The 14,327-nt window shown below is 35.3% G+C and overlaps 1 protein-coding gene across 2 annotated transcripts in view; it reads left to right on the top strand.

Annotated features, from left to right (window-relative positions):
- Window positions 1–14,327, top strand: part of LOC150075958 (uncharacterized) — a 35,278-nt gene that overhangs the window by 6,341 nt on the left and 14,610 nt on the right. For both annotated transcript variants that reach the window (XM_090387431.1, XM_090387430.1), the window contains exon 2: window positions 3,766–3,906. In XM_090387431.1, coding sequence (XP_090243557.1) covers window positions 3,766–3,906 — 141 coding nt within the window. The remainder of the gene's footprint in view (window positions 1–3,765; window positions 3,907–14,327) is intronic.

The following is a 14,327-nucleotide window of genomic DNA, read 5'->3' as shown; positions in this document are numbered from 1 at the left end:
TACACAAAATACAGTGATTAGTAGCCAATCAGGCACCTCCGTAGCCAGGTGGGAAGGAGCAGCAGTGCGTAGCACACGCTTCTTGATTAGACCGGGGTTCGAGCCCGTCACCACCAAATATGGAGGATGCGGAAAGGTCAGGGAATGACCACCGCATATCCCCGAGCAATATGGCCTTAGTTGCTAATGCTCCTAAAAACCAAATAACAACAAATAACATTAGTAGCCAATCACTGAGAAGCAATGGGCCAAGCTACAAATTCTCTACTCACATCACTATTCTCAAGAATGAAAAATTATCCTCGAGAATTATTCACTGACATAGCCGAGTGGTCAGGAGCGAGAGTGCAATAGCATGCGCTCTTTGAGTGGACTGGGGTTCAAGCTCATGACTGTTAAATACAATTGATGTTTGTATTAATGATTTATTATAAAGTCCACTGACCTGGTGGTCGTGCTGGAGTAGAAACAAGAATATTAACACAAACAGGGTTATACAAAAGCATCCTTGCAGTTCCGGAATGACTCTATCATGTAAAAACAAATGGTAGATTGAACATTTACAAAGGAACATATCACAGGTCCTGTTAAATAAATTTATTTTTATACTTTATACAGTTGCAAGAGCCTACAAATTGATTTTAACTTCTTAAAACAGTCAGCAGACCAGTGCCAAGTTGGATATACATTTTTTTTGTGGTGGTAATAGAATCAAACTCATGGCATCCATATCAGTGGTCATGTATAGTACTCCAGGGTAACAGGTTCCCCCCCATACATTTCTGACCTCAAAAATGTAGGGGGGGGGGAAAGCTCAGCTGTCAAATCACACCATATAGCTACTTATGCCAATGTAGTGTGCATTTGTGGCTATAAATGTCCAATGTAGTGTCCACTTGGACACTGCATTGGCTGTGTCCAAGTGGAAGTAACCTTTTTCACCATGCCATGTAATGCAATATTCCACGGGCATACATTTTCTGCTTCCATTTGGGTTAGGGTTCTTGTTGTTGGATATCATGTGACAATAGCAGTAGTGAGTATTGGCCAGTTTCATTTGGCATAGTGGATATGACTGTTGAAGGAATATTTCATCCTTGTTTTTGTTTTTAACACTTGGCCTTCCATTTTGCTGTAATCCTTGTACTCAGATTTTGCCATAATCTTTTGTAAAAACAATTATAATGACTTTGTAACAGTCCTTTCCCAGAAGAATGATGTGCTAATTCCTATTGCCATTAATATTTGCTTCCATTCTATGAGAAATGCCAGTGGCAATAAAATATTTACAAGCAGTGCACGGTCTTCATCTCAAAAGACACAAAAATCATGTTTGTTGAGATGAGGACCATGCACTCATCTAAAAGTACCTTTTCCAAATGCAGCAAGCCAGCTTCTTATTGCTTCAATGTTTTAACCTTTCACAAGCAAGTTTCCTAAATGTGTACGATCTCCTATAGTGGGGGTTTTATAAAGGTGGGCTCTGTGGATTGAAAAATTCAAAATTTCTCTTTGTGAAATTTTGAATTTTGAAATATACTCCTCAGAGCCCAGAAAGAAAAATTATGCAAAATAATAATAATTAAAAAAAATTGCATGAAGTATGATTGGAGGGAAGGGACCTCAACATTGCTCTTTTAGTGACATGGTATGCAAGTACTTCAAAAATGGAGAATAGCTTGAAAATAAGCACTTCAGTCTGCTTTGAAGTATGTGAAGGAAGGCCTAAAGGCCTCTTCAGTGGATGGACTGGAGGAATTCGTAGTGCTCCTTCAGCCAGATGGAGAGAGTAGGGTGTTCCCTGTGATTTTCTTCCCGCATAACATGCATTTGACCAATGAACACACTTGAACAGGTGTATGGCCTTAGATGCTAATATGGTGTATTAATAAAAATAAGAACTATATATAACTACTACTTTATCGCCTTTTTAAAATTTTAATTATCTGAATATACATTTTATGTAGCAGCAAAAAAAAATGACAAAACCAGTTATAAATTTACAATAATATTTGTCAGGTGTGTTGCTTAATGAAAGGAGATACTCTTTAGAACTGTTTCATTTTCACATTGTCATAATGAAAGTTCATTCTTGTTATAGAGCTGCTATTCTACATTATACATTGACAGCTTCTTCAACCAGTAAGATTTATCCCATAATAGATCATTGCTGATAGTTTAGCATCTGTAATGTTTTGCAGTTAATCATCATCATCATCAGCCAGCTGATGAAACTTCAGATGGCTGATGATAATGATTGATTTAACACTTTTACCTGCCGATGGTGTCATATGGTGGCCTTGAGTTAAATTCAGCCCTGCCACAGATACCATTTTTCTATACTGCTGACACTACGTGGTTCTTTTCTGTTGTGTATAATCAGTGTTTAACATGGCAGTATCAATTCTGCCATCATTAATTGCAGTTATTGTTTTGTTAGCCCTCTAATTAAAAGCATAGAAAGTGATTTAGCACTGCAGTTAGAATATTTTTGTTAAAATTTGTGTACAGGAAAAATGGATGCTGCAAATTAACATCAAAAATTCGAGTATTGGAAACTGAAACTCAGTTATGAACAACTAAACTGGAAGACTTTTTTTATGAAGATAACAATAATAGATTCTTTTGAATTTTACATGAGAAAGTATTTTTAACATTTTTACTTCCAAACCACACCATGTATGCCCTCAAGTTTATTGCTACTGTGGCCCTCTGATAAGATCTTGCATGTCTTCATCTTTTTCAGTGCCTTGTTAATGCATCAGAATGCATGGATTCAAACAAAAATTATTTTATTTTTTCTGAGGGCCTTTACAGTCCGAACCTACTACTAATTCGCTGTCAGATAATGGCTGCAAATGCAGCTATCTGCTGGCATTTCCAAATGGCAGCAGCAAGTTTCTTCCTGATAATCACAATCAGGCAGGATTGAAAAGATACTGAGGAGAGTTCTCCATTGCAGTATGGGGGTTTTGCCACTTAAACTCATTTAGAGAGATCAAAGACTGGAGGGGTTCTTAAAGGATCCCTTCAGTCTGGGCTGTGGTTAACCAATCTGAGGTGGAGAGAGAAAATATTTTTTATATAATACACTTCAAACCATATTAGCTGGAGTACCATTAGAACTGACACACTGTGTTGATAGTCAGTGTGCCAATAATTCTCAAGAATAAGCACAATCTTACAAGGAAAATTATTGCAGTTGCCAATATTGACTATGAATTGTCCCATCTCTCTTATTCTTCAGATTAGTGAGACTATTGTTTGTTTAGAATCACCAAGTCATTAGTCATGTTGAACTCTGGTTAGAAATTCAAGATGCATCCTTTCACAGAAAAAGGGATAACAGTGCTGATAAAACTGCTAAAAACTGTATTGGCATGAGAGAAAATTGCGGGAAAATAAGTTTTGTTGCAGCGAGTTCTTTTGTGGTTAGGAGGATTGAGTTGTAAATACAACTCAATCCTCCTAACCATATAATGCCCACCTATATACCACTCTTTCTGATTATGATTGTTGTTCAATGAGTTTTTTTTTTTATCTCCAAAAAGGAAAGGTAATAGAAATAATCTGCTGTCATTCAGTAGAGTTTTGATTCATTAAAAATTTGTATCTTTTAAAGTATTTCTTAATATAGTTGATAAAAATAAAATTTATTAGAATAGTTGCAATAAGTTCATACCATAGCACAACTTAAAATTACTGTATTTCACTTATCTATTATTATTTCAAAAAAATGTATAAAATTCTTATACTTCTTTGCAGAAAGTTCTGTATGCCTAGCAAGTCCTGTCACAGAACAATTAGATGAACAAGTAGAAAGAAAAGACCATTGTGAATCAGAACAGCTGATTCTTCCAGACCCTATAATATCAGATTCCCTGAATGGAGTGAACCACAGTAGTAGTGAGTTGTTTTTCACTTTTTGTAAATAATAAATATAATTGTACTGTTATTATTATTACCATTTCATAAACAACAGGTATCAGTCTGATATATCTTGTTACTTTATTTAGTCCTGATTTCCCTTGACTATTCTATAAGACCTTGCCATTTGATCTGTTGATTGAAATCCTTTTGTGTATTACATTAGCTATAATATAATGACATATCAGACACACTACTCTCATATTGTCGCCTGTGACCCAAAACTGGGATTAACATACATAACTTCTGTTAAGGTTCATTTTGTGGAGTTAATCTCAGTTTTGACATGTTAAAAAACACTTCTATTCAAGGTCCAGAGACCATGAAATATATCGTATCTACTATGTAACAATTCTCTGAAGCCACTTTATTATTGGCTTCTGTTATTATTTATGTCTTTATTATTGTAGTTCTCCTACACTACAAAATCCAACATTGGGATATGGATTTCAGCTCCTTAAATGGACTGTCCACAAACATAAATTTCCCTGCAGCTATAGTGAAAATTTCTTTAAGAGAATCTCTTGTAAACACAATTTCTTAATCCTTTCAGTAGCACATTTGCAAATTTTTGTGGAATTTTGAAAGCAAATTTGTTTTCAAAATTCCATAAAATAACTCAATTCCAGTGGAATCTGAAATTGAGTTATTTTGTGGAATTTTGAAATTTTGTAAAAATGAAAAATTTGTACTTAAATGCTTTAAAATTTTAATATTTTCTTATTTTTACTCTATATTTCAATAATATAGTAAAATTATTATCAAAAATCAAATCAGAATTTTAAACAAAATTGAATATAAACTCCATCATTACTTTTTTCATTCAACAATATTCTCTATATCTGTTTACATATTATGAAATTCTGGATCTGAGGTCAACAGGTGTGATATTCTTTAATTTTCAGAGATATTTTTGTGCTGTTATAACTGTGAATATAGTTAGTTGGAAACACAAGAGATAGCAACACATACTAGAAAAATTTTGACAATTTGTACATTAAAGGAATGTATTGTTTGAAGTAAAATTCAAAATGTAGATCTGTATATCTACTCCCAATAGTCTGCATTTGAAAAACATAGATTTACATATGCCACTAAAAAGGTTAAGCATTCTTACCTGTGCAGCATAAACAGCAAATAGGAATTGCACTTGAATTAAACAAACATTTTTTTATTTCAAAAAAAAATTTGATTTGGCGTGATTGATTAAATATTTACTATTTTCACACCAGTTTTTTAAATTGATTGAAGTTTTTATAGTAAATAATTCTTTCACATGAAACTTTCAGACAGCAATACAGATCATACTAAAAAAATAAACACTTCCAAATGAGACAGTATTTAAAAAAAATTTATAGTGCTGCAGTACTCTAAACAGGCAATAAGGAATAGAAAAGTATCTTTGATTTAGGCAAAGTCCCCATTGATTGAAGATATGCAAGCATCCTTCATATTCACAAAGGTGGCTCAAAGGGTGAAATGGGTAACCATACACCCTAAGTTTAACTTTTGTGCCAAGGAAAGGAAGATTATGGAGTCCTTAGGATGTAATACAGAATCATCTGGACATGAATGAAATTATCCTGTTGTAGTGGTGCTGGTATTCCTTCACTGGCTGTTTTTGCCACTGCATTTAAAAAAAAAAACTGTCTGTGTACAAAATAATAATATTTCTTTTTTACCAGTGCTAGTTGATAGAATAAGGAGATACATTATGCCACTGAAAAGGCTAACATACCCTATATGAAAAAAATATATAATAATAAATAAATTATTGTTCTGTTGCTATAATTGCGATTCATTCAATGACCATTTAGTATGGTAATAATGATTTTTTAGATCTTCATCGTTGGGCAGCAAATTATTTTGTGAAATACTAATTGTTGTGGTGACTGAAACAGATGCTTATGTTATTGTTTGACAAAGAATGAGATGATTCAAGAAGCCTGCAGAACCAATGCTCTCAAAAAATTTGTGGTATTTAAATATTGAAAATATTTTAAAACTGGTGGAGTTATATTGAAGGACCAACAAAGAAGTGACTGACTGAGGATTTCTGTAACATGCAGATGTCATGAGTGGAACTACTATTAAAGGAAGGCAGAAGATTATCATTGTAAGAATTAGCTGCAAAAATGAGTATTTCCTTTGAATGGTGTTGCATTTTGTAACTGTGGCATTGAACATCTCCTGCATTTACAGGACATGTTCAATGATAAGAAAAAAAAAATTGTTTCCTGAAATTTATTGTTGCTTGCGGCAAATTATGGATAACATTATGTTCCAGAGACTAAGCAGCAAATCAACATTTATAAGCAGAAAGACTCCCCACTGCTAAAAAAATTCCATATACAGTCAGTCCTCGTATAACACATGTTTACACTACACGAATTCGATCATACACGATTTATAAATAGGGAAACGATATCATGTATAACACAAACCAAATTCGCTTATGCACGATTCGCCTTTGTGTTTACAAGAAATGGCAATCGAACGTGGAATCACCCCAACTGAACGCAACATGATAGGAATGAAGAGAAGATTCTGAAAATGTATTTGTTTTTTTTTATATCAGTGAAGGGGAAACACATTTTACCATAATAAGGTAAAAACCCACACAATTCCAGCTATCGGTATTATCGCAAATGCAATTAGATCGAGTTTACAGTTTATAACAGATTCCACTAGCAGAAATGCAACTGGAAATTGTTTTTATTGTTTTATGGTAGTAACCCCCAGAAATGTGCTTTAGTAAAATGTGAGGTGTTAATAGTGTATATCTGCCTTTACGGTGTTGTTTATTCAGTTGCTACACGCACGCAGCTTTGTTTATGTGTATCAAGTGTGCCTCCTCATTTTTTAATTGTGCTTTATTCCCTAAAAATGAGTAAAATACTTAAAAGGTGTGAAAAGGAAGCATCCTGGTGAAGACACTGCAGATTCAGAGAGAAAAAGGAAAGCAATATCGATAAACAGAGGTGGACTGAGTCAAAAATTCTTACCTGGGAAAATTTGTAGTGGCCTCATACTATGGTTTATGGCCAAAATCACACCGGCCTCCGGCCCACTGGAGTTTCCCCGGTAAGGCTTATGGCCAGTCTGCCTCTGTTGATAGAGAAAAAAATATGAAATTGTGAAACGCTTTGAGCGAAATGAAAGACCATGTGATATTGCACGTGCTACAGGCCTAAATGAGGCAACGCCTAGAATTAGAAAGATGCATAAAAACAACTTTCATAGCAGGAACAACTTAAAGTGTAATTAAAATTCATTAGATCAAGACACAAAGAATTGGAAGAGATGGAACGGCTGTCATCTGTTTTGATAGAAAATCAAACAAAAAACAAGTTTGCTTAAGATAGAAGCAAAAGCATTAGCAATATTTTATTACATAATAGTTGTAATAAAATACGTAAGTATTTTATTACGACTATTACGATAATTTATTGTGTTTGGTAATGTTTTGGTTACAAATGTGTGTTCAATCTTGGGTGGTCGGCACCTAACCCTATTTTCCCACAGGGCCTGCTGTTTATATTGCACGATTTTGCATTGCATGAGGGTTTCTAGGAACACAACTATCGTGCTATACGAGGACTGACTGTACTACTAAAACTGCCAAAAATTAATGTTAATTCTGTCTGTTTTTTGATGCTAAAAATTCAAATTCTGCTGCACTTTGTCCTAAAATACTGAACTAGAAATAGTTATTACGTTTACTTCTTGTGAGTACATTTGAATAGAGTTAATCATGCTTTTAACACATTGTGAGTTCATTTGAATAGAGCTATTCACAAAAAAAAAAAAAAAACTAATTAAAGTGGAAACAGTTGTTTCTTTTGCAGGATAATGCAAGACTTCATATCACCAAAGTGGTGCAAGATGTTTTATTGAGCATTGGCAGAATACCTTAGAACATTCACTCTATAGTTAGATCTCACTCCCTGAAATTTTTGAACCTTTCTGAAAATGAAAAACATATATGTTTAAACTGACAAAAAATTCACAAGCACTATGGAAGAGAGAAATTCTCCAGCCACTTTTGATGGTGTTGAGGAAGCTTTTGAAAAAAAAAAAAAAAAAGACTAAGGATACCTCCAATTGAATAATGATTACAATCCACATATTTTTAAATTTACCCTTACATAAGCTTAGTGCATCTTCAACAGTCTACTTCCAATTATGAAATGTGCAGCATCCAGCACTGGTTTCTTTGTGAATTTTAAGTAAAAGTGTGAACTTTTTTTTTCCTGAGATTTGTTTGTGAGAAAATTCTTCCCATTTTGAAAAGGTATAATTAGTTTTGTTCAGCAGTTAGAACAACTATTGCCATCCCTTGATTGATAAGCATACAAAGTCAAAACAAATACATATAGTCAGGTCTCAGACTGAGTAATTGTGTCATTATCCCCAGTTTACTTGGGCTGGAAAGGAATGAGTTGAGTAGTTTTTTTTAATTACTGAAGAACTATGAGAGAATTTGTCTTCAAAGAAAATTATATATTATATATATATAACTCCTCAAAGATTTAAAATAGCTCTTAATGGTCCAGCTATGAAGTAACTGTTCCACTACAGATGTCAGAAACAGGCCTTTGAGTTGTAACGTACCTCATTGTTTCTTTTCATCATATCAAATTCAAAATTGTTGTTAAGATCTCTGAATTATGCACTAGTGCAGAGTTTAATAGAACGATGAAGCATATACCACAGCAATAATTAAGCTGGCAAAGACTAAGTATGACAAATCATTGGCTAAAAGATCAAAGAAAGTTGGCAAGGAGTTTTTTTATTCATATTGTAAAACTTTGATTTAATTTGTAGAATGCGGAAGTAATAAAATACATTAAATGTTATAATACTGTATTTTACTACATTTTATTGTTTTTGAAAACTTTACTGTGTCATATAGTGGCAAAGGAAACTGGCTAAAAGTTACTCATAATCTGAAAAACTCTTAGTACCCTTCTGGAAGTGCCAATGACACTTGACTGATGTCTAAAACACTTGGCAGGCTGATGGAGGGCGATTGTCACTTGCTTTATTGTGAAGATATCTTAACTAATACCATCAGAAAGAGGCAATTAGGACACCAGGCCCTGTACAGAAGAAAAGCCTGGTTCAGCGGATGTGTCTGTTATTTCTGAAGTCCATTAAATTGAGGTCTGTTAAAGTAAGGGCTTGCTGTATATCTGGGGTGGCCAACAAGTTGATCGTGGCTTTAATTTCGGTCAATCTCGACAAATTTTAAATATATATAAAAAATATACTAATCAAAATCTAAATATTATTATTATGCGCCCCACTGCATACACTTATTACAAAACAGGCCGCTGTAGCCGAGTGGTCAATGCACGGGTGAATAAGTGCACGTGCCTTGAGTGACTGGGGTTCAAGCCCGTCACTACTAAAAACGGTGCTGTTTCTTGTATTCTGTCTATCTTGTGAACTCCTCTGACTGTTTGGTCGTCCCGGAGTATAAACAGAAAATATATTTTAAATCTGTTGAATCACGTGACTACTCTTGTTGCCGCGCAGTCGCTAGGGTTGTCCAGTAAAAATGCAAGCAGTTACGGTGTGGAGATTAAAATTTAAAAATACATATAAATTTAAAATAAGAATTCTGAGTTGTATTTAATTTTAAAATTTATAAACAATATTTTTCAATATGTGTTGATTGTCTTTGTTAACCGTGTGCAATGAAATTCTTGAGATGGTAGATTGTGGCACATTTTGAAGAAAAAAAGTAGATTGCATCACAAATTAAGTTGGCCACCACTGCTGTATATGAATACAAAGAAGAAAAGAACAAACTAGATTAGTTCTTGCATATGGTTGTTGGAAAGTTACAATTGGGTTACAGTTATCAGTAACCAAGAAAGATTGGCACAAAGGAAGATTGGGTTAAAGCTTGGGTTAAAATTAGGAAAAAATTTGTTTTTCCCTAATTTGTTTAAATATCTGATAAATTGAAATTTCTGTAATTTCGTGAAGTTTTTTCCTGTCATGATTTGTAATTTAATTCTTACCTTTTATAAGGCTGTAGAGCAGGAACATTATATTCTTTTTAGTATGTTATAAGCTTAAATTCTAAGTTCGTAGTAGATAAAGTTTTTGTGACTGCTTAATTACTGTAAAATTTTGTTAATTTAAATTCTGTAATTTTTTTTCACTTTAATTATTGCCTTAATTATTTAATTATTGCCACTCCTGAGTCAGATGGGAATGGCAGCAAGCAATCCCATGAGTCATGAGTTCATCACTTGTATAGCCTCTGGCATGTAGTCCAAAGTCGGTTTAATAGGTGGAGCAGAACCAGGGTATGTCTGCCGGGAGCAACTATTGATGATGTCACCAACAGACTGTCAGATTTTAAAGGGGGTAAAGAAAATATTATTATTCATGTGGGGACAAACGATATTAAACGTACACGATCTGACGATTTGTTGGAAAAATACAGGACCATGCTGAGGAAATGTCGCGAGCTAGGCCATAATGTCTATGTGTCTGCAATTCTGCCCAGACACGATAGGAGGGATTATATGTTAAGAGCCTTGTGGATTAACTCAAGACTTGAAGGAATCTGCAAGGCTTTAGGGGGTAAATTTCTATCAGCATGGCCCACACTTGTAGGTAGAAGGAATTTGTTTTGTAGAGACGGGATACACTTAAACAAAGGTGGTGCAAAAGTTTTTGCCAGTATTATTGAGGATACCTTAAAGGCTCAGGGAAACTGCTAGTTAGGGGGGATGTGGGTAATACTGACACGCGTTTATCTGATAATATTGGTCAATGTAACTCTTGCACATACCTTAAGAGTTCTTATCTGTTACCCCAACTGGACGTATTATCTAGATGTTCTGGGGGCAAAGACGTTTCATGTGAGCAGGTAGCTAATATCAGGGAAAAGAGCCTAAAAAACTTCAAGGGTTGTGTTAGGGTTGTTAAATATACAAGAACAGTAAATCTTAATTGTTTATACAGTAACGTCAATAAAATGAGCGAATTCGAACTGCTGGTTAAAACAAGTAACGCGGACATAATAGGGCTTACGGAGACGTGGTGCCACCCGGAAATTGGGGATGATGAGTTTCAGTACGGCTTGTTTAATGTATTTAGGAAGGATAGAGTAGATAGAAGGGGTGGTGGGGTAATGCTTCTTATCAGAAGCAGCCTGAGTGCGACGATAGCTTTCCCAGATTCAGACATTTCACATGCTAGTATAGAGTCTGTATGGTGTGAGATAGTTGGAAACAAAGGTACAATGCGAGTAGGCGTAATCTACAGACCAGGTGATTGTGAAGACTATGACAAAAGCCTCTACATGCAAATGGAATGGGCAAGTAAGCGTCAATGCCTTATTATGGGTGATTTCAATTTGCCTCTAATTGATTGGAGTAAATGGGAAGGAAACTCGACATGGGGAACAAAATTTTTAAATCAACTAGATGACTGTTATTTGTATCAACATGTCAGGGAAAGTACTAGAGAAAAGAATATCCTAGACCTCATCATCACACATGAATCAGATGACATAACAGGGCTGACAGTAGAGGAACCAGTAGCAGGAAGTGACCACGGAGTTCTACGGTGGATGATGACGAGAGAGGTAGCAGAAGTAAAAGGCAAAGGAATGGGTTTTAATTTCAGAAAAGGAAATTACGATGCCTTAAGGTACTACATGGCCTCTATTAACTGGGTAGATATCGCACAGAGAATGAATACAATTGAACTGTGGTACGCTTTTAAAACATTAATCACAGATGCCTTGAATGCGTATATACCATTAAAAAAATACTCCACGAGAAGGGTTCCAAGTTGGATGAATAGTGAAGTTGCCACATTACTTGAGCAGAAAAAGGTGGCATGGAAACGTTACAGAGCAATAAAAAGTACTGAAGCCTATAACAGCTACAAGGTGATGTGTAATAGAGCCACAGAAAAGGTTCGACAGGCAAAGGCAGTTTATGAGAAATCACTAGCAAACAGAGCAAAGAGGGGGGGGGGGATAAAGAATTCTTCACATATATAAATGCCAAGAAGAGCAGGACAAACCAGATCGGACCTTTACGTAAGGGAAAGGGGATAGTAATAAATACACCAGCTGCCGTTGCAGATGAACTCAACAGTTATTTTGCATCGATATTTACAAATGAAAAGCCTTTTGTGGCAATGGGAAATTGTGGGAGCGAAGTTAAAAAATATGTAATTAATGATATTGAAATTTCGCAAGATTATTTAATGAAAAAACTTTCAAGCCTACAGACTAGTAAGGCTCCTGGAGTTGATGGAATATACCCTATAATCTTGAGAGAGGCGGCAAGCGAGTGCATTGAACCACTGAGGCTGGTTATGCGAGCATCACTAGACTCTGGGGAGATTCCCTTGGATTGGAAAAGTGCAAATGTATCTCCCATACATAAGGGTGGCTCTAAAAGTGAAGTGGGAAATTATCGACCTGTCAGTCTGACTTCAGTAGTAGGGAAAATCATCATGGAGGCATTGATCAAGGGTGGAATTCAGGATCATTTGGATCGAATTGAAATTCTCAAGGATACTCAGCATGGTTTTGTAAAGGGAAAATCATGTTTAACAAATCTGGTTCGCTATTTCGAAAGGGTCACTCACGAGCTGGATTTAGGGAATAATTTCGACATTGTTTATTTAGATTTCAGCAAAGCTTTTGACTCAGTCCCACATGAGCGGTTGCTTTATAAGCTGGAACAGGTTGGAATCACTGGGAAAATCCTTAGATGGATAGAAGGATGGCTTCAGGGCAGGAGGCAGAGGGTTGTGATAAATGGCTATTCCTCAGATTGGGTTGATGTAAGAAGTGGGGTTCCCCAAGGATCAGTATTAGGACCACTGTTGTTTTTAATTTTCATAAACGACATTGATGAAGGGATAGAGGGCGTGATGTCTAAATTTGCAGATGATGTTAAAATTGGTAGAGTAGTTAATGATCACTGTCAAGCTGAGCTTCTTCAGAGAGACCTAGATAGACTTCAAGAATGGTCAGAAAAATGGCAGCTGTGCTTTAATCCAACAAAGTGTAAGGTATTACACCTGGGAAACAGTAATCCCAAAATAACTTATTCACTTGGTGGAGTTCAACTAAACCCAGTACTGGAGGAAAGGGACTTGGGTGTTACGATACGGTCAGACATGAAATTCTCTGAGCATTGTAAACAGGTTGCAAGGAAGGCCCATGGTGTCCTATCGATGATCTATCGAACTTTTGCAAGTAGAGATAGGGACGTGATAATCCCATTATATAAGGCCTATGTTAGACCACACTTGGAATACTGTGTTCAAGTATGGAGACCGCACCTAAAGAAAGACATCGAGCTTCTTGAAAGGGTGCAAAGAAGGGTAACTCGCCTGGTGAGATCGGCAAAAGGGCGTCCTTATGAAGAAAGACTTCGAATATGTGGGTTGCAGAGTTTGGAAACTAGACACCTTAGAGGAGATTTGATTGAGGTGTTTAAGGCTCTGAGAGGCATCAGTAAAATGAATGAGGACAAAATTTTCAAGATTATAAATGATGCTAGAACTAGGGGACATAAATTCAAGTTACGCGGGGAAATGTTTAGATTGGACTGCAGGAAGTTTTATTTTAGCCAGCGAGTTATAAATTACTGGAATAAGTTGCCTTCATGGGTGGTAGAGGCCGACAGTTTGGGGAAATTCAAAGGTCATCTGGATAGTACTTTCGGGTAAGGGAAGCGCATATGATGATAGGATTAATTTCCTTTTTATTTAATTTTTAATTTCATTTTATTATTTTTATTTATTTATTAATTATTATTATTTATTTATTTATTTAATTTTTGTTTTTATCATTGTTTTGTTCGGATTTTTTTTTTTTTTTTTGGCTGGTGCAGCATAAGCTATAGGCTTTCTTGCACCATACGGCCGTTACTAATACTAATACTAAATACTAATAGATCATCTTAGCTCAACTCATCTTTTCTTTGTTCCCAATGTTGAGAAGTATACCACTCATAAATTAAAACTTGGTGATTATTAGATAAATTTGAGTCATTGATGAAACTGTGATTAACTTAGAAACTATTAGGGACTCGATTTGTTTATGTTCCTCTCTCTCTCTCAGTGATGCACTCCTACCATATTATAGAGAGTTGTGTGACCTTTCTGCAGACTTTTGTGCCCTCTTCATTCCCCAGATATATTTTGGACTTGTTTTCATAATGCTTTCATTAATGCTAATTCTAATATCAATTAGCATTAATGCTAATTCATATTAGAGTAAGTAGGTTATTAGTAGTGGTAAATGATGCATGAAAGCAACCATATGCAGCATCAGGAGAAAAAAAAAAACACCTATCCATTCCCTCCAATAGTTTTAGTTCTTCCTTGAATTTATTTAAGCTATC

This window comes from Mastigoproctus giganteus, chromosome 13 (assembly GCF_048544385.1).
Source record: "Mastigoproctus giganteus isolate SK-2022 chromosome 13, ASM4854438v1, whole genome shotgun sequence".
Classification (NCBI taxonomy): Eukaryota; Metazoa; Arthropoda; class Arachnida; order Uropygi; family Thelyphonidae; genus Mastigoproctus; species Mastigoproctus giganteus.
The sequence above is the reverse complement of the archived record's forward strand: the minus strand, read 5'-3'. Positions and strand labels throughout refer to the sequence as shown.